We start from the raw sequence: 21,164 nt of genomic DNA, 5'->3' as shown, positions 1-21,164 counted from the left end.
AGTTGCTTTCATATATATTGATCAATGGATTTATAACATGTGCTTCACAACATGGGCAGTGCAAACAGAGCACCTCTCTTTGGATTATTAAAGCAGCAGCGTCTTTTGCAAGGCTTGTACAACTGTTCAGAAGTTGCTCCCAACTGTCTACTCGTGACTTTGCATGCATAGTCACTTTCCTCCATGCCATGCAAAATATGCGGCTGCTTTAATAGCTTGAAGAGGGTTGCTTTGCTTGCACTTCAATGTATTGCAAAGCATCTCTTTTATTACACAGCCATAATTTGTGAATTCCTTAAAAAAATTCTTAAGATTAAAGCCAACTTAGTATTTTTTAAAATTTTCTTAAATAAAAAATTATCAAAGAGCAGATCACCTTACCTTACTCCAGTTTTTACAATTTTGTCACTATTAAGCTGTTCTACGCTGTAACTATGTGGTATTTGATAACCTGAACAGGCAATAGTTTACATTTTTTTTATCTCTGCTTTTTGACAATTCCACCTTGATAACTAGCTTACACTATTCTAATTTACAAAATGTTTTACCTGCACGAATTGTTTTAAAACCAACAATTAAAACTTGTATATTAAGAACAATAAGGTAAAGTAATAGAAATGTATGAGATATCATCTGGTTCTGTTTCAGCAATGGAAGTCTTCAGTTGGAGAGCAAAAAGCCAATGGGAGGCCTCAGGGTACTGTGGGTACGACTATTGCTGAATAATCACTGGCTGATAGCGACATGACAGAGTAGGAGATCAGCCTTACATTTAATATCAGTGAAGCCTAACTGCAGGAAACAATTGACAGGTAAGTTTTTGAAACTGAAATATCTACTGCCAATATGTGAGAAGAGTCCAAGTATTTTAAATTTATTGCTTTCTTTTAGTACTTTTTGTAAGCAATAGAACAATATGAAACAATGGCTCTCAAACCTTACCATAGGGTAAAAAGAATGCTGCTCCTCTTGTGAGTGAACAGTCAGCAAGTTGCATTGAACTACATATTGCCAAGTGTGCAGTCATTGATTCACGTTTTACCTTTTTTTATTATGCATCTGAGGTGGTGTTTTTTTTTTGTATATACCTAGAATGTAACATTTTAAACAGTCCTAAAACCTGGGAACTGATGGGGTTCAAAACCAAGGAAGTTGTTCATTGATCACCTCATATCTGTGGGGGTGGAATCCATTGACAATTAATGTTGTTCTGATTAGTGGGTTAACATTTTATCTGCTAGCGCACTCATAATATTTAATCCTTGTTAGGTAACCAGAGTCACATTTGGGAGATGGGTGGCCATGTAAATCAATTCAGTATTTTAAAAGGGAAACCTGAAAAAGGATAGAAAATTCACGCCTCTCCCTTAATTGTGTCTGAAGCCCTGTCTCATGTTATTAGGAAAACACGGACTCTAGGTCAGAGACAGGTGACCTGCTGAGGCTCAACTACAACTACTATCATGTATAATCCTTAATCATACCAATTAGGCTGATGGAATATTTACAAATAAATAATGATACGAAATTTACAAATACATATCTGTAATTTGTAGCTCATTCATCTGTTGGGCTTAGGATAAATATTGAAAATAGAGCCTTTCAAATCAAAATTTTTGACTTTTCTGCCACTCTAGTTTTACCCATCAGAATCCATCTCATATAAAAGGCAATCCATTGCTTCCTGAAAACTATTTCAATTGCTTATAGTGGATCTTAAGAACAAAAAATACTCCATAATAGGCACCAAAAACAATCTTGTTGCTCCTTTGCATTCCTAAATTGGCAGGTAGTCCTCGCTTAATGGATGGTCATTGGGACTGGCAACTCTGTCACTAAGCGATGCGGTTGTAAAGCTTGATGTCACGTGACCGCACTGAAATATGACAGCAGTTGCAGCAGTTCTAGTTGCTGTCTTTAAGCGAATCCCACTCGGTTGTTAGGCATGATGTCACATGCTTGCCATTTGCAACCTCCTGCCAGCTTCCCCATTCACTTTGCTTGTGAGAACCCAGCAGTGAAAGTTGCAAATGGCGATCATGTGACTGCAGGATGCTGCAACCGTTGTAACTGCAAGCCAGTTGCCAAGCACTCAAATTGTGACATAACCGCAGGGATACTGTAATGGCTGGAACTGCAAGGACTGGTCGGAAATCCCCTCGTTCAGCACCATTGTAACTTTGAACGGTAACTGAAGGAGTGGTCATTAAACAAGAACTACCTGTAAATAATTATTCAGTCATAACTAACATCTTCAAATTATCCAGTACAGATAGTCCTCATTATCCATATGATCGTGATTCAGCGCCTGCCTGCAGCATCTGCCTGCAGCCCTCGCTGACCCACCCGTGCTCCAAAGCACCACCCACAATGCCCCAGCACCCCCCCTGCGGCACTCCACCCCCACCTCAACATTCCTTGCCCGGGACTCCCACCTCTTCCCGCTTAACAACCCATGCAGTCCATTGAAGTTACGATGGCTGGGGATTGCCATCGCTAAGCGATGCAGTCATGTGATGTTGCGCTTTAAGACCGCATCACTTAGCAACAGCAATCCTGGTCCCAATTGCCATCAAGCCCCAAAGACTACCTAGAGGACAAAGGCAGTCATTTTGTCATGGATATAATATACAGTAAATCCTGATTACCTTCATGATATGAAAGGTTTCCATTATTTGCACTAGTTTAAACTTTAGAACAGTTGCTAAATCATTGGAATTAATGGAACCAGCACAAGTCTACAAACTCAGGCAAGTGATCTCAGATTGCAAATACACTAACTAAAATAGGTGAATCTGCTTGATAGTGGGAATGCCAGTATCTTCTTTTGTTGTAGAACTGCAGGCATAATGGTTTGCCTTGCTAAAAATGGGACAGGGATGATTTAAACCACCCTAGTAGAACCCTTCTTCCAAGGCTTCTCCAGTAAAAGATAAGGTTCAGCCCAGCTCTAACAAAATAAAAAGTAAGATGCTTTTTGATCCTCCTGCCCAAAGCCAAGAAATATAAAACATAACAAGGTGTCAATCCTGTAACCCGAAGGACAGCTGTTTAACTATTACTCTTTTTCATAAGGAAGGTTTTAATTAGAAAAGGCCTTTTTAAACCATTGAGGCCAATTCTATAGATAAAAGGAGGAATTTCTTGGGAAAAGAAATATAGAAAAGAACAAGAGAAGGCAACAGGCAAACTTAGTGAATTCCACGTGGAATCAGTACAGTCAGCTAAACCAGTTATTTATTACCACCTTGCAGAATTTGTGGGTTTCAGCATGTGTCCAGAATTCATTGCAAAGGGTTTGTGTTGCGGGAAGTCATTTGAGCCTACTATTCAGATGTTGATAGGCTCTTTTTATCCCTCCTCTTCTCTTCTGAGAACTATTCTGTTTTATAAAACATGAGGGATAATTGAAAGCCAGCCTCTCTAGCTTTGTTGCTTTGCACAGTCAAGAAAAATGCTCGTCTATAGCCATAAAATCAGAAATCAGCTGATGACTAAACTCACCTTCTTAATCTTTGGTGCAAATTGGATGCAAACTTTTTTCAGCAGTTGTGTTGTACAAATAATCCCATTATTCCCCATGTGGGAAGGCTTTTTGGGAAGCAAAAATTGATTGCCATGTATTTTGGCCTCTTGACATTGGATCAACTTATCAAATGCTTTAGGTTGTTGGATCTCACCATAGACTAGGACTCTGTTACATACCTGCATACTGACAGCAGCAGCTTTCAGATCTTCATGGGGTTTTGCAGATATTCAAATGTTGCATTAATCATGTTTTAAAAATGAGTTCTGTCAGGAATGGCTTACACCGAACTGACAAACATTCTTGAACAATTTCAGAGTTGGTTATAGAAGTCAAAATAGTTCTGAAAAACTGAACTATTGGCAAAAAAATTGGATACAGAGTACATAAACTAATTAGCATGCATTTATTTATTTAGCACTATTAAGCATATGCTTGGCCCAGCACAAGAGGACTGGCAAGAACGTATTTTTAATCAACGACACAAAATTGTGATCACCCCAATGTCACCGAATGGCCACAGCTTGTAAAAGGTAAATGTCAAGATAAAGCACAAACTTTTATAAAATAAATATTTAAATACAAATATTTCATCAACTGCCTTCATAACTGTTTAATTACTAAACTTTAGGAGGACACTATCAAGGCAAGTAAATTAGAGATGACCATCCCTTTTTATATAATTTTGAATGCTTGTGATAATATTCTTTAAAATATTATCATTCCAGAATTAGAAGATACTTTTCTTGGTCTACTGTATAGCAGGTGGAACCCACCACTGTCTCTAAAATTGTTTGAACATTTTTTAAAGAGAAAACCTTCATATAACAATAACATACAGACGAATTTCATCGTTTGCTTTAAAAATTTGTCTTGTTCAGGAAATTTGGTAATCTTGCTAAATGCAGCAAACTTGCATACCTTTGCTTTTTCTTTCCTAGGGAGTTACAGTGGAGGTAAAAGGAGTGGCTTGCAGAATGGAGAAGTTGCTCCGAGGGTTTTTGGAAGTGAGCCACCATTTGAAATTGCTAGTTCATGCTGCAGTGTTCAGATTAGTGGGTGTGTGTTGTGATCACATTTTCTGCAGTATAATTCAGGGCTGAAAATTCAGAGCATTTGTGATAAAATTATATGAAATACATAAGAACGAAAAAGGTTTGCAAGTGTTTTATGCTGAACATTTGATTACTTTGTAGTTCTGCAGTTCTTTCTAGATTACTTAATATAATGAAATATTTAGGATTTAAAAGCTTCCATACAAATCCACACATGTATCCTGCACTGAAGCTGATCAGCATTAATTTAAACCGTTTTTTATAAAATCTGTAAGTTTATGCTTTTTAATAAAAACCAGGTCAACTGTGTTTCTGAAAATTTAGAAAGATAGACTTGCTAAAATCAAGAAATAGTGACACTATTTTGTTTTGTAACACCAAAATTAATTATTTTTCATCTCAATTGGTACTTGCAGACGAACAAGAAAATAAATACATCCTTGAATCAAAGGAATATTTGATGTACCATGAACAAAAGTTTTAAAGAAGCATTTGGGATATAAAAATAAAATGTCATGTAATTTTTTTAAAAAGTGCATGGTAGAGCGATTCCTTTATTAGGCCAACATAAATAACACAAAATAGCAGCTAAGCTTTTGAGTTCTCCAGAACTCTTCATCAGACTGTTAAAGCAGGGAAAAGGGAACAATCTGGCCACTAAATCACAGAGTACATATGCATTCCAAACCTGAGTTGTAGGATGGAAGGGTATATAATTAAATAAGAATCTGCTGGTGCTGTTTAAAAAGCTGGACATTAATTTTAGAATATTTATTTGTTTATTAAAGTTATAGGCTGTCCAAATCCATCCCAGCTTTGAATTGTAAAGAATTTGAAATGTCCAATAAAATCATATTGGGATGCTAATACACTGACTCAATTCAAGCATGACCCAAAGTCACATTTAATGCCAAGTGAACTGTCTAGAAAGGAGATCAAAGGTTTTACATTTCCTCTTCCCTTCAGTATTGAAACTGAGCCCTGGTTTATGGCAAACCATTGTTTGTTGTTTACAGCTGGACCGAAATTGTTATTTAGGAGACACTAACCAGATCAATGAGAATGAAAGGTCAGTTTTTACAACTATTAAAAAATTAATTTTAAACATCAAATCAAATTGTTGGAATTTTGGAGCTCATTTTATCCAAAAATATACTAGTCACATACATCACCATATTATTTTAGAAATCTCGACATATTTTATTCTGTTCTGAATGCTTCTGGATGACTTTTCTTTCTCATTTTTAGTGTTAAATTTAATACACTTTTAAAAGCTCTACTACAGTTGTCCAACTAGATCCTAGTTTCCATTATATAGATATTAACAGTTTTCACCATGTGATACACAATGATTTTGACAAGCTAGAGCTATCTACCATTGAATAAAACCACAGGCAAAAGTGTATTCATCATAATGAGCTGTCAGTTATTTCTAAAAAAGTTCTTTAATATGATTCTCCTTGCTAAAGAATATGTCATTTCTAGTTCTAGCCTCCAAAAACCTTAAGGCTAGTGCAAAAAGAGAAATCAAAATAGACAACAATAGACATGAGCAAAATGTTTTGAATGTGAAACACCTTGAATGTAAAATGGGCCATTTTCACCTTGATATGCACTTGAAGCAGCTGTCCCACATTCAGAGCATTTTCTATATCCCTAGGCAACAACTTTCATTGCTTCAATTGTAATATTATTATTATAAAGGGTTCTGCTGAGCTTTGCCTCAAATAGTGACATAATATTGTTTGTATAAGCAACTAATGTTCATGGATCTGAAGCTTTATAATTGAGAGGGGAAAATTGATATATTCCGAAATTTAATCTCCATACTTAGAGGTTCTCATTAACTCTTTTTCTTACAAGTTTTATTGCCTTATAAACAGAAATTTAAAGAGGTTAATTGTGAGCAGTATGATCAGAGCTTGTATTTATGCTTCTCCCAGCTGTAGGCATCCTTATTTGTAAACATATTTCCTATGACAACTATAGGACTGACTTAGAAAACTCTATTAGGTATTAGTGAAGCATTAACATCACATATAGAGCCATATCACTTTCTTCTTATCTACATGACAAGTTGCTTAAATTTTTATTTAAACATTTCAGATCACCAGGAGAACCTCACTCTGAAAACATTGAAACTAGCCGAATGTAAGTATAAATAGCATTACAAAAGATTGCATTTGGTATATTGTGTGTTAAAGCCAGATGCAACATCAGGGTTGTGTTATGGCAGTTTTGTAACAGCTACCTTTAAGTTGTATTTCAAAGAAATCACTCAGCATTCAAACCCTGTAGGATTATATTCAACCTTATATAATGGGGTGCTACTTATGCAACAGGGCTTTCCTTGGATTTCCTCCCATTGTCTTCCCTGTCTGTGCTCCAAAATTTATTCCAGAGTTCCCATGATGCTGGACAAGATTTGGGAGGTGGAGGAGTGGGTATAAAATGAGTAGCCTGCTCTTCTGATTGGAAGGCTTTTTTCTCCCAGCAGAATTACACAGATAATGCCCATAATCATTTGCTTACTTTAAGTACTGTACATTAAGGATCCTAACATGCTATAAAATCCAGCTTTCAGAAAGTTATATTTTTAAATATAATACCATAGTTCGGAGTCTGAGTAATATTCTGATGTCCCATTGAACCCTATTAACTAGAATTAAAGTATACAATTTATTCAGACTGTACAGATCCCTCCTTTTGAAGGTTTCCTACACCAGATGATCTAAAAATGGTGTGCGTGTAACACGCAGCCATTACAGTTGCTTCTCAAGTGGTATAATATATTTCTAATCAGACACACACTTGGACGCCTAACCACTGCATTCTGTAGTAGCTACAGTCTTTGGATTACACACATGGGTAGCCCCTCATGAAATGTCTTTGGTAGTTTTGGTATTGTAATATTCCACCCTGAAACAGTAAGATAAGCTGTTTCTAAACAGCCATAGTTTCCTACTACTCATTATATGCAACTACGGTCGAGCTGTGTCCTGGTTTTTTAACCATAACTTGAATGTTTCCAAATATTTGAAGCTTCAGGTGCATTTTAGTAATTTCATACATAAAACTATTAATAATGTGATATGCCCTTAAAATTAAAAGAAGAAAAGAGCATAATAGATTGTATCATAAAGAAAACAGCTTCAAAAAAATTGACTGAATTGCTTTTTTGTCCAAAAAAGAGTAATTTAAATAGAACATGTTTCAGGCATCTGTTGCTGCAGATTTAGCAACAGTATAGATGTAGTCCTAAAGTGTAGATTTAAACTTAAAAGTGTTGTGCAGTTCAACCTTGATTTAACTGTTTTAAGGGAAAGGGTCCATTGAACTCTAATGTCTGTTTAATTCAAGTTTATGTAAATGACATAATTTTAATGATATAATTGACATTTTTGTCTTCCTTCAAAAGCTTCTCAATATCCAATGAAATAATAACTGCTAGATTTTGACTATTTAGCGTTAAAGTAGCTTATTCAATTAAGAATCTAATATTATCAGAAGCTTGATGGCTTCATAAATCCAGCCTGTGCAGAATTGTCAGAAGTACAAGCTGTAATCAACAAGTAAGGTCGCTGTTAAAATTGTAGATTCACATTAGTCAGGAAAAGGTTTTATAATTGGACTATATGGTTGGATCCTTGTCAAGCTTAGGGTAGACTATAATGTTAGCCTCATTGAAGATAAAGCATAGGACTCTATTTGAAAAAGATAAACCATATATACCTTTTGTATCCATCAGCTACACCCTAGCCAAGTTTCATAAAATTAATTATAACACAGTTCTTGGGACAGAACACCTCACATGTTCTAGAAAAGTGTTGATCTCATCATCTGTTGTTAAGAATTTGTAACTACATAATTTAGAATATATTTCTTAAAAGCAGTTGATCTAGTTCCTGTTTATAGTTCCTAAAGTGCATCAAGAACAGAACTACATGGCTTAATTGTTTAGAAGCCAATAGCTTACTGATATTCTCTTCCACATATTGTTGACTGATAAAATGCAAGAAACATTCAATTTCAGAGGCATTGAGCTTGCTGAGTTATAATTAGCAGAAATTAAAGATCCACATCCCTCAGGAGATAAATATCATGCCTAAAGGGTTGCCAATACTTTAATTTTCTCTTCCAGATATTTAACTTTAAATAATTGTTGCTTCTTTTTTAAGTAGCATATATAATAATAAGCCACTGAATCAATGTTTTTGCTGTCTCATACCAAAGATAGTGATGTAATCAAGTCCCTGTTAATATTTAAAAATGTACTATCTCCTGTTTAATCAGCTTAATAAAATGTTTATTGTTTAACAGAGATTCAATTAGAATCTATTTGTATTTTAAACAACAATCAGGTAAAACTATCTGTTTCATTGGTACACAGTTTGAAATAATAGCATACTTTAACTTAGTATCTGTGTCACATTTTTAAAATTTTAGAAACTAAAAAATGAAACACCAGGGAAAATATATTTTCTTTATAGAAGAAAATAAAGCATATTCACAGTGTGTAGGATTATTGGAACACCAAAGATCTATTTGATTGAATTCACATCAACTGCCTCTGCCGGCCCTGCTGCCGTACACTCAGCTGACCCTGCCACCCCAGCTGACTTGCCGTCTTTTGCCACTGCTGACAAGGCATGCTTGGCCTGGCCCTTCATGAGGTAGCTGTCGGCCATGCCAGGCCTTGTTCCCAAGGCTGTGTGTGGCCTTGTCCAAATCACTTGCAGCCTCACAAGGCTTTGAAGCCTTCCAAAGCCTTGTAAGAAGGCCGCATGCTATTTGGACAAGGCTGTATGTGATTTGGACAAGGATGGCATGGCCAGGAGCCTCAGCAGCAGCACGAGGAAGAAGAAGGTGAAGGTCAGCTGGGGGCAGCAAGGGCAGCATGGCAAGCAGAGCCCAGGGCAGCAGGGTGAGCAGAGTCCAGGGTGGCAGGATGAGTGGAGTACAGGGCAGGCTGAGCCAGGGCAGCAAAGGTATCGGAGTCCAGGGCAGCCAAAAGGGCAGAGATGGAGAGTAGATAGGCAGGTGGGGGGACCTGAAGAGGAGGCAGTCCCTTATCTTACCAAGGCTCGGGGCTAGGGGGGACCAAGCCAGGAATAGCCTGGATCAGGGTGGGTCCTTGCCTAACAACCGGTTGGAATTCAGTTAATGACGGCAACAGGGAGTGCCAGGATTGCCATCACTAAGTGATGCAGTCATGTGACATCATACTTTAGGACAGCATTGCTTAGTGATGGAACTTCTGGTCCCAATTACCGTCATTAACCAAGGACTACCTGTATGTATTTATTCTGGAGAGTGAATTCGGTAATGCCAAGTGGTTTCCTAGTCTAACTATAAGTACTGTATTAATAATTATCTTTGCCTGATATTTCTTCTTCAGTGACCAACTTAGAATCTAATCCCATGCTTCATTGTGCTTGCCATCTTTTATCTTTATCTTTTATTGATTTTATTGTAATTTCTTTGTTGTTGGGTGGCATACAAGTTTAATAAATTACTATTATTACTATTATATACATAACAGCATGAAATCACAGCTGCTAGTTCTTTAGCTGATGTTGGCCTTCATTCACATCAAGTTCTTCCCAAGAACCTAGGATGTTGTAATGTATTGGCGTAGTATATGTGCAGATCCAAGCAGTGTGGCCTTTTGTAATTAACAGGTGGAAATTTTGTCAATGGGCAGATTTTCTAAGTGTTGTCCAGGGCTTTTAACCACTGAAACTACCACTGCCAGTTTATGCCATAAAGTTTCAACTTCAGTTTTCAGATCTTGATATTTTCTGATCTTCTCCAATTCATTGTCTTCTATTCTACTATCCCCTGGTATTGCCACATCAATTATCCACACTTTCTTCCTTTCAGCCACAGTTAATCTGGAGTGTTATGCACCAAGACTTTATCAGTTTGTATTTGGAAATCCCACAATATTTTAACCTGTTCATTTTCAACTACTGTTTCAGCTATATGCTCCCACCAGTTTTTCATTACTGGCACATTATAATTTTTACAGAAGTGAATCATTTTGGTGACTGTGTTATGTTGTTGTTTATAGTCAATTTGTGCAGTCTTCTTGCATGAGCTGAGTATATGATCTACTGTTTCTTCTGACTCTTTGCACAATCTGCACTTTGATGATTTGTCAATTCTGGCCTTGATTGCGTTAGTTCAATAGCTTGCTCTTGAGCAGCCAAAATGAAACCTTCAGTTTCTTTTTTTTAATGTTCCAATTTTAGGCCATTTTTATGGTTGATCGCACAGTCAGCCAGATGTTTAGACTGGATTTGGCATTTTTGCCCACCTATCGAGTCCTCCCCAAGGACTTGGGATAGGCAGATGTTTATTATTATTATTATTACTTTTATTATTATTATTATTATTATTATTATTATTCTTTTGTAAAACCTGTTGCATGTCTGTTATTACATTTACATATACCTTCCCAAACCAAGCTTTCTGCAAGCTTTTTTAAACTTAGGTAAACATTTGCCTATGTTTAGAAATAGACTGCATCCCCTGGTTGTTCCATCTTAAAGCTACCATAAAGAAGGGTACATGTTTAAAATTGGGGAAGGCATATATCACACATGTCTTGAATATTGTACAAAAGAGCATCAATACAAATATTCCAGCCCAACAAAAAGGGGAAAATGATGAATAGGTTTTTTAAAAATTATAAATTAAAAAAAAATAGTTTTGTACTTCCAGATTTATAATCTTATTACTCTAATGCATTACACATCCCTCCACCCATTACAATAAAATTATGGTGGCAGTCATGTAATGGTAGTAGTGATTACTATTTCACAAGCAAAAAAAAAAAAAACAGAGAAGATAATGATGAAGGAAAAATACGTTAAGTATTTCTGCTGATTGCCCTGTGTGTGTGTGAAAATAGATATATATCTAGCAGAAAGGCACATGAGAAAAGAAAATAAAGAGAAAAGAGAGGAAGGGGACATAATACATGCATTCAATTTATAACCTTTTCTTGCAGTTTTAAAGACCACTATTGAAAACTAGAAAATACCTAATTAAGAACTAAACATCAGTTGTACTCTCAAGCTAAAAACAGGCAAAATATGGAAAGGTTTTTGTAGGTGTGTTATGTGTTTTATTTTTTTAACATAACAGCATAAATCAAAATTTATAGTTTTCATAGATAACAAGATTTTCCAGAACTATTATTCTTAACAGTGTAATATATATAATCTTTCTAGAGCTGATCAAGATGCGATTCATTTGTCTATGAACTTAACATTCAAAGTTTCAGGTAGAGCAACTGACCATACTTCCATTTATCAATTGTTATTTAGGGACATCAACTGTTGAGCTGCTTTTTGCTGCTACAAGTAAAAAAATATTTAGCATTGCTTCCGTTGAGAATACGTAATAATCCCAATTCATGGGATGTGAATTATCTTGGTTGGTCGAGTTTGTCCCAATATACAGTATATAAATATTTCTAGTTCCAAATTTTAATTTCTTTTTTATTTTCCTCCGAACTGCAATAAAGTTGTTAAGCCTTTGTTCATCTTATGAAGAGTTGAAATAGTTTAACTTTTGGTTTAACTATAGTTAGGTTAAAAGGAAACCCCCATTTATATCACATTCCACTTTTTAGTAATTTTAAGTCCTTCTCTGTAAAGTAGCAAAGCTAATATCTTGGGGAGGGAGAACACTTTATCTCCATCCTAGTTTACCTCTTCCCACTCACAAGTTCCTTGCACAATTTGTCTCTCACAGAAGCATTTACAAATCTTTACTCCGTCTCTTGGCTTCTGCATTCAGGTGAGCCTAGGAGAAAAAAACTATGAGTTTGTTCCACATTTAGAGCTGTACATTTAGCAAGAACTCATTACTCTTAGAGATAAGATATCCAATTAAACCAGTCTTTTCTTCATTCTTCCTAATGCCTTTAAGTCTCAAATCGTTTCTTCTATTCCAGTCTTGGGCATCTGCAAAATATAATCTAATGCCAATAATGTATTTTTGAACTTTTCCAATATCAAGCTCATTTTTCATAGCAACATCATATGCTTTCTCTTTTAAACTGTTAACATGCTGAGTCAAACCATTGCTGATCTTTACTATTTAGGGAGAGGGAATATGTCCTCTTTCTATGTAAGATGGGCTTGAATGTGATGATGAGCAAATTGTAGAGCTCTGTATGTTTTATTAGCAGTTTGGGTGATGAGACATTTCTTTAAGTTCATTAATTTGTTTGAACATACCTACCAAATCCAACATCCAACTTCATCCAGGCTGATGCATAATTTCAAGTGCCCTCCGGAAACATCTTCCGGAAACATCTTCCTCCTCCGGCATTTCTTCCTCATTACTGAAGGGAGGGTATTGCTTCTGTTGTCTTTGGTTCCTCTTTTTAATACACCTTTCTTAATTAGTCTTATCACTTAACAGGACTCCGGGCATAGTTTTGAATGGCTAAAGTATCAAAATAATGGGTCAAGAGGAGAGCAATCAGGTCAACATACCTTCTTCACTGGTGGCTACTCCCCCCCCTCCCCTGCAACAGCATGGAAGTTGACTCCTCCAAAACACTTCTGAAGGGCATCAGGCTGGAAAAAGTTGCCTTCCATGCTTGGTAGTTTTGTTACTGAGACTGAATTTAATATAGTTATAAAATGCCATGAAACAGAAAGAATATTCTACCATTTGTGGTAGACATGTAAAAAAACCCAAAAGTATTGGCAAGATATACACAGCATTACTCAGAGAATTTTAGGGATCAAATTCAAAATTAAACCACATTTTTTTTAATTAGGTAAGATTCCAGAACACAACAGTAAAAATGCCATAATTTACTAAGATACATGCTTATAGCTGGAAGGATAAACTTCGCACAACACTGGAAAAAAGACCTCGTACTGACATTGACAGACTAGGAACTTACTTGGAGAATATGCAGCAATGGCAAAAATAATTGTATATATAACAGAAGTTTAACTAAATTTAAGCAAGAATGATTTACATATATTACATATTACAGAGCAAGGTAACTACAAACATTTAGAGTAAGGTTTCTAAAGCTTACGCCAACAGGTACTGCAAATTGGTTGCAGTATAAACAAGGGGGAAGTCAGAAATTAAATATATTTAATAATATATTATTTTTAGGGATGTATTCTTTTCTTTTTTTAACATTTGTAAACAAAAATATTATAGTGGAGATTTCAGCATTAAACTTAAAATGTTATGCCTTTTTTATATCATAAAAACAAACAGCTTGGTATCTGTTACTAATGTTATATTGATTAATTATTGTATAACCTCAGTGATTATCTGTTCATTCATAGATAATATCATTTTTGAAAATATACCTTTGTTTTAAATAAAATAAAAGGAGTAATAATAATAATAATAATAATAAAATTTCATATAATTACTCTGAGAAAAATCCTGAAGCAAGTAGTAATATTGACTTAACAAGATACTTCATGAAGTTAAAAGCTCATACTAAGTAGTCATAGCTCCCAATTTAGGAAGAGGTCCATTGGATTATCCCAAAGTTCATCCTTGCTGAATTTTTTTAAAAAAATCTGTTTTCAACAATATACATTGTCAATGACTATCGCTTTTTTCTTTCTGATGTTCAGATCTACAAGATTTAGCTTCATTAATTACTAAAAATATAGTGATAATTTAATTGATTATCAGTTCCATAATTTTATCTCATCTTGCATTGTCTCTAAATTTCTCCTGAAACAAAATAAATATTTTAATTGTTCATAGTACAAAGAGGATGTTGACAATGTTTTTGTGCTAATTTGCCCATTTGAGATTTTAATGACTGCTAGCCATTAAACACCTTTCGGAACACATGCTGGTAAGGTTGCTTTCATTCTCTGTCTTTAGGTCGCTCTGTACCATCCCAAGTTGTTTTTGTTTCTGCTTCTGGCCTAACTAGGTAGCACACTTCCAAATTAGCACTAGGCTGCCACCATTCATAATCCTTGTTTTCTGGGGACCCAGAGGCATTCTTGAAAATAAAGATGATGCTGAAGAGTGCCACTCTTAAAGGAATCTAAAATCAGGTGAAGCATTTCCAAGGTGGCTGAAAAGTAGGGGTATGCATGAAATGAAAAATAAGCTTTGGTTCAAACCTGATACAAACCATTGCATGCTGTACCTTTTGGGGTCAGTTGTGATTTGACAGAAATGAAACTCAGAATATTTTGGTTGTTCCAGGTTTCAGCCAAAAAAATCTGAAGTGATCACAGAGTGATTTTACAGGGCAAATAGGGCACGGCTGGCATATGCTCCCCACCCCATTGCTGCCCCTTCCTCTTCTGCATGGTCTGTGCAGCAGCCCACCTTCCTCCTCATTCTTCCCAGTGTCCTCCGTGCCTTCTTCCCCTGTTGCCACTGCTGTTGCTGATGTCTGCACATGCAATCACCAAGGAAATTCCTTAGCCTTGACTTTTTCCCACTTCCCTCCCCCTGCCCCCAGCAATGCCATTTCTTTCCAAAACAACCTCATTCCAGTCCTTATCCAGAACAAAACATACCTGCTTCATTCTGTATGCAGAACCAGACATCACAGGAACACGTTTTCATTTTGGCCATGGTTCAGCTAAAGCCAGCTACTCTATGCATGACATGGCTCATAAAGCAAATGTTTTGTACATCCTAACATAAAATAACATATTCCAGTAAACCCTTAAAACTAATTCAAGTTTAGAAGTCAAGAACAGAAACCAAGAAATAAATGTTGCTTAAATGCCACCAAAAATAGAGTTGATTAGAGGTTTGTTTGTTTGTTTTTTAGTATCTGAAAGTGAACAAAGGTGGTAGTCTACAAATATGATAGGTCATACAAGATTCAGTTTGATGTAGTGGTTAAGGTACTGGGCTAGAAACCAGGGAACTGTGAGTTCTAGTCCCCCCTTAGGCACAAAACCAGCTGGGTGACTTTGGCCAGTCATACCCTCTCAGCCTTAGGAAGCAGGCAACGGCAAAACACTTCTGAAATCTTGCCAAAAAAATCTGCAGGCACTAGTCCAGGCAGTTGCCAGAAGTCAACGACTCAAAGGGACATGCACACACGCGCGCGCACACACACACACACACACACTCTTCATAAGTGTGACTAGGCTTCTACTGTGGCCTATGAGTAGGCCATAGTAGAAAAAAGAAAAAAACGTAGTCCCATCTCATATGTAAAAGAGAGATCACCCATAGCAAACTTCAGCAGAAGATTTCAGATTTGATCCAGGTTCTTGCAAAAACAGTCCAAATTCTTCAGGTAATCAATTCCAAATTCCAAACTTTCTCGTTGAATTCTGTCTGAAAACAAACTGTTAACCATAATACTATTTTTGTACAATGATAACTGTTTGCCCTTAAAGTTGCAATTGTAACAGGAAAAAAATGGATATAAAATAACAAACTTAACCAAATCCTATGTAACTTAGATTGTTTCCTTGCTTGTAAGTTAATTTGTTTTCATTTTTGTTTTGGTTCTACAGTATCCTTCTGTTTCAATATTTTTATATTTTATGTAAACCGTCAGGAGTCATGATTGAGCCAGATAGTATAAAAGTAGTATAAATAAATAAATCTGCCCCAAAACTGTAACTGATCTAAGTCCAACTTTGTTTTTGTTTTTTGTTTTTTGGGGGGGGGAAGCCTGTATGCCACAAAAATGTTATGAAATGTCTTGTGAGTCTTAACAGTTAAAGATTGATTATTCTCCTTTTTATATAAAATGTAAACTTACAGCATGCTATAAATTGTATAATATTCTTCTTTGGTATGCTCCTTGCATGTAAAATCTTGTTGTGTAGCCTTGACATAAAGCTCTGCATGAGGTTGTTCTGAAATATTTTCTTTGGTCAAAGAAACTGGTTTTTAAGTATCTATTAATGTTTTTCACATATTGAGAATTTGATTTTTATAAATATTTGAAGCTCTCCTATTTAAGGGATTTACAATTCTTTTCATCTTGAATGTTGAATTGGATCAATCTAAATAGTATTTTTTTACTGTTTCGTTTAAGAAATGTGTCTGATTATAAGCAAAATGGCACAAGTATTGAAACTTTCTCTCCTGCATAGTATCCAGTTAAGCTGAGATATTGATGTATTAGCCAAGTGAAACCCACCAAAGAGTCCTCCATAGTCAGTTTTTTAAGGTAAAGAAAGCTATTCAAAACAAACCATTTTTCTTGTCCTTGTATACCAGTCTCCCAATACCAATCTTGTTACATAACTAGCCCTCTGTCATTTTAAGTAAAATACAGTACTGAAAATCTAGATGCATAGCAGACAACTGAGTCTGCCCCAGTTGTGGATAACATGGGCAATCCAATTTAAAGAAAAGAATTAGCAGATGAGTGACACTAAATCCTTTACCAGGTGTTTTTGGACTAAACTCACATAATTTCTGACAATTATCCATTCTGATTATGAAGGAGGGAGTCGTAGTCTGAAACATCTGAGAAGCATCAGGTTGTGTACTTCTGCTGCCCATAGCTTACTGCTTCAGCTTTTCTTGCTATCCTCCTCCCAGTAACTGGATCCTGGGCCAAATGCCAGCATCAATGTGTTTGGGGGAAGATGGAATACCAAGAGATCAGGCATATCAAGGGAGGATTAGTTCTTGTCTCCAGCCACTCCTTATACTCTTAAAATCAAATGTTCCTTAGTTAATGTTTTATATGATTGGGGTAGAATTGCTTTTAAAGGGATAGGTCTGTTTCTTGTCTACTTTGATTTTAAGTTAAATTCAAAGTGGCTAGTTCATACATTTTAAAAAACCACAATTACAACACAGTATCAAAACCATGTTTTGATAGACATTTGCAAAGTATAATTTTGGTTCACTGTGATTAAATTTGTTAACTGAATTGTCAGAACATCTTAACTAAACAAATTGGCTCACTTTGAACATATCTTTGGCCAGATGTTCATTTCTGTGTACAATCACATTAACATTTTGCCTGCTCACAAAGCCCTTTTGCACAAGGCATAATTCAGCCAAAATCCATTTAATTAACCACAAATTCCTGTGAAATTATGATTACCAGCTTTAGCAAAAATCATCATCTTAGGCCATGGTTCATTCTTACTATGTTTAACCTGCTGATTTTTAAAAAAATATATTTATTGTTTTGTTCTTTGCCCAATATGAGAATGCAGAATCCTTATAAAAATGATATACTACTTTTATATAGCCACATGAGTTGAATCAATAGATTTTAAACCATAATCATGTACTAATATGCTAAAGTTCATCATATGATGAACTAATATTATAGTGGATTAGGTCCATTATATTGCATAAATGGAAGGTTCCTTTTGCTTATGGAAATGAATTTAGTCGAGTAGAATCTGTCATTCAGATAATTAGATGGCTGCTTCTGCTAAAAGGACAGCAATTTTAGTTTGTTCCCCTTTCTGCTTGCAGCCCTCAGTTACCTCCATGTTGTTCCAGCAAATATTTGAAAACCTACAAGGATTGCTATGGAAAGAAGGGAGAATTGCCTTTCCTATTTCTGCCTGCAGCAGTTTGCAGATTTTGTTTTCCTGTGCAATTATGGAACCAATTTCTTGTATCTCAAACAGGATTTGAACGGGTTTTTTTTAAAAAAAAAATTTCCCTAACTTAGAACAGAATAACTACACTTGGAACTTTGTGTTGAAACATTTCAAGTGCTTTGAATTCTGTTAGAATAAACATTAAAATGTTTCCAGTGTTCTGACATGAAGAATAATGGGAATATAAGACACACTTCTTTATTGTGTCGATCGGAAGGTCGGCGGTTCGAAACCGCGCGGCGGGGTGAGCTCCCGTTGCTCGTCCCAGCTTCTGCACACCAAGCAGTTCGAAAACATGCAAATGTGAGTAGATTAATTGGTACCGCTTCGGCGGGAAGGTAACGGCGTTCCGTGAGTCATGCTGGCCACATGACCCGGAAGTGTCCTATGGACAACGCCGGCTCCAAGGCTTTGAAACGGAGATGAGCACCGCCCCCTAGAGTCGGACACGACTGGACTTTACGTCAAGGGAAACCTTTACCTTTACCTTTAGGGCCCTAAAGTAAATGGAATGGTAAGTTGCTGACTGCTTAGTCCTGCCCAACCTACAGAAATTTTAGACAAGGAGATTCTTTGTTTATGCAAAATAAATACACCCATAGCAAGCAATGACAGCAAATGCTAAATGGGGTGGGTGGGTTGGTTTTTGTTTTTATTTTTTTGGCATCCAGACCTGCATGAATTGCCACAAATTTGAGTCCAGTAATGAAGCAACAACAATTGAGTCACTTAAGCGTAGCCCATTACAGTAATAAAACTATTATACTTCCTGGATTATTGGCTTGAGGCTTCTTTCTAATGTAAATGTGTAGTGCACACTTATATTTAATGACAGCTCGGCATCATAGCAAGGTTATCTATAATGCATACAAAATGGCCACTAAAAGTTATCTTTCATGCAATTTTATATTACCTCAGACTCTGCTCATCCTTTCTGACCCGAGACTGGACTCTGCATTACTTAATGAGTACCCAGTAATAGTAATTATAAGGAATAAGGTGGGAGTGCTATTGCCTTTGTAGGTAATAGTTAACTCAACAGTGACCTAACTTTTCAAGTCCATCTGTGCTCTCCAATTTATGCCTGGGTCTCCAGAAGCAGCAGTCCAGAATGATGGTTCTCAGTAGCAGAACCTGTGCTTAAATCACTCTCCCTCATCCACCTCCTTTTTTCAACTGGCTGTAGCCAATGACAGCAAAAATTGAATCTGTGCCTGCTGTTTTATTGGTAACTGCATTCTCCAAATTTCCATGGCTAGGAACATTGGAAACAACATGGAACAAAACATCCCATTTTCATCCTAAGGTTGGACATACCTCTAGAACAGGAATTGATTATGCCCTTAACCATTTTTATACCTTAATTCCCATTACTTATATCAGGGGTATGCATTGTTTTCTGGCTAGACTTGACTTGCACTGATTGATTGATTGATTGATTGATTGATTGATTGATTGATTGATTGAATTTCTGTCCCACATTTCTGTTTCTTCAATAATGAAGGCAGCTTACAGGAATAAACAGCTACAAACTACATTCCAAGAAGTAGGGGTGGATAAGTCTAGGACAAAATCATTTCATTTCATTTCCACATACTTTTAATTAAAATTGCGTACAGTGAAGACAATCACTTTCCTATCATGGCCCTTAGGCCTTAGCTTAAGGACCTCTTCCTTAGATCTTTCTTACTGAAATGAATTGAATGTTAATGTTTAATAAAGCTTTGTCTAAGAAGTATTGTTTTCTTAAACACTTTACATTTTTTTTTAAAAAAACTAGACCAATCTATACAGAATTCACACATTAAATTACATCTTATTTTATTTAATAGGTGCATCTTATATTTCTAGATCTCTTAAATTGAGAGAGATTACTTGAGAGCTTCACTAATCTGTGCTTTGCTGATAAGTTGAATGAGCTTGTATATGTAAGCCATACTAATCCTTGTGCTTACTGTTTGAATGTTTGGTACAGGAAGCGAGCAGCTGCAAAGCATCTAATAGAACGCTATTACCATCAGTTAACTGAGGGTTGTGGAAATGAAGCCTGCACGAATGAATTTTGTGCTTCCTGTCCAACTTTTCTGCGTATGGATAACAATGCAGCAGCCATTAAAGCCCTCGACCTTTATAAGATTAATGCAAAACTCTGTGATCCTCATCCCTCCAAGAAAGGAACAAGCTCGGCTTATCTAGAAAATAATTCCAAAGGTGCCCACAACAACGCCTGCACTGACATAAAAATGAACAAGAAGGAAATGCAAGGTCCAAGAGATGACTTTAAAGGTAAGCCATTACAGAATGTTCAGGAAGGATGCAACGTTGCATGCAACCTTATATAGCCTGCATGTATCTTACAACAGAACAACTTGTTATCCTGACCACATATCATAATAACAGAAAATTGACCATTAGAGATGTTGGCTGTATTTTTATTGTTAACACACATAAAAGAACTCTTCTCCCTTCTGGCATATTAAAAAAGATATGTATATGTCAGGTTTGGATAATTTATTTCCTCATTCAGAATTTGGAATCAGAATAGTTCTAGAAGTCTGAAAAAGATGAGCTTGAGCTCCATAACTATCTTCTTGAATGGTGGTACTGTCTTCTGCAATAGTTGTTGAATAACAGTCGTCATCACTGGCGATTTCTCCCTCTTTTGGGCAGTGACGAAATTTGAAATATAAATAATAAAGGAATAAATTTGTAATATGCTTGCATAATCATAGATATAAAGGAATGTAAAGGAAAAACCATCACAAATTACTAGTCGTAGCTTATACCAGTGTGTGGGAATACTGTGTATTTAATTTTTTTACAAAAGAATATCTGTCAAATTAAATACTGCATTAAGCACATAATTTAAAATGTACTTACACTGAATGTATCGATTTGTTTACAAATCGTAACCACATTATGCCCCACTCATACTTAGTATAACAGATTTAGCTCTTCTTTCACTGTGTCATTCTGACAGTGGTCAGTCACTCCATTGTTGTTTGC

At 36.0% G+C, this 21,164-nt stretch overlaps 1 protein-coding gene across 3 annotated transcripts in view; it reads left to right on the top strand.

Annotated features, from left to right (window-relative positions):
- UBE3A (ubiquitin protein ligase E3A) overlaps positions 1-21,164 on the top strand; it is a 45,992-nt gene that overhangs the window by 13,739 nt on the left and 11,089 nt on the right. The window contains exons 3-7 of one of the 3 annotated variants that reach the window (XM_063305004.1): positions 649-812; positions 3,945-4,059; positions 5,598-5,650; positions 6,688-6,732; positions 20,134-20,444. In XM_063305004.1, coding sequence (XP_063161074.1) covers positions 6,731-6,732; positions 20,134-20,444 — 313 coding nt within the window. In that variant the 5' untranslated portion in view covers positions 649-812; positions 3,945-4,059; positions 5,598-5,650; positions 6,688-6,730. Of the gene's footprint in view, positions 1-648; positions 813-3,944; positions 4,060-4,530; positions 4,586-5,597; positions 5,651-6,687; positions 6,733-20,133; positions 20,445-21,164 lie in introns of those variants that run through there. The other 2 variants (XM_063305003.1, XM_063305005.1) reach the window with 2 other exon arrangements.

Source organism: Candoia aspera, chromosome 5 (assembly GCF_035149785.1).
Source record: "Candoia aspera isolate rCanAsp1 chromosome 5, rCanAsp1.hap2, whole genome shotgun sequence".
Classification (NCBI taxonomy): domain Eukaryota; kingdom Metazoa; phylum Chordata; class Lepidosauria; order Squamata; family Boidae; genus Candoia; species Candoia aspera.
This window is presented reverse-complemented; position numbering and strand designations above follow the sequence as displayed.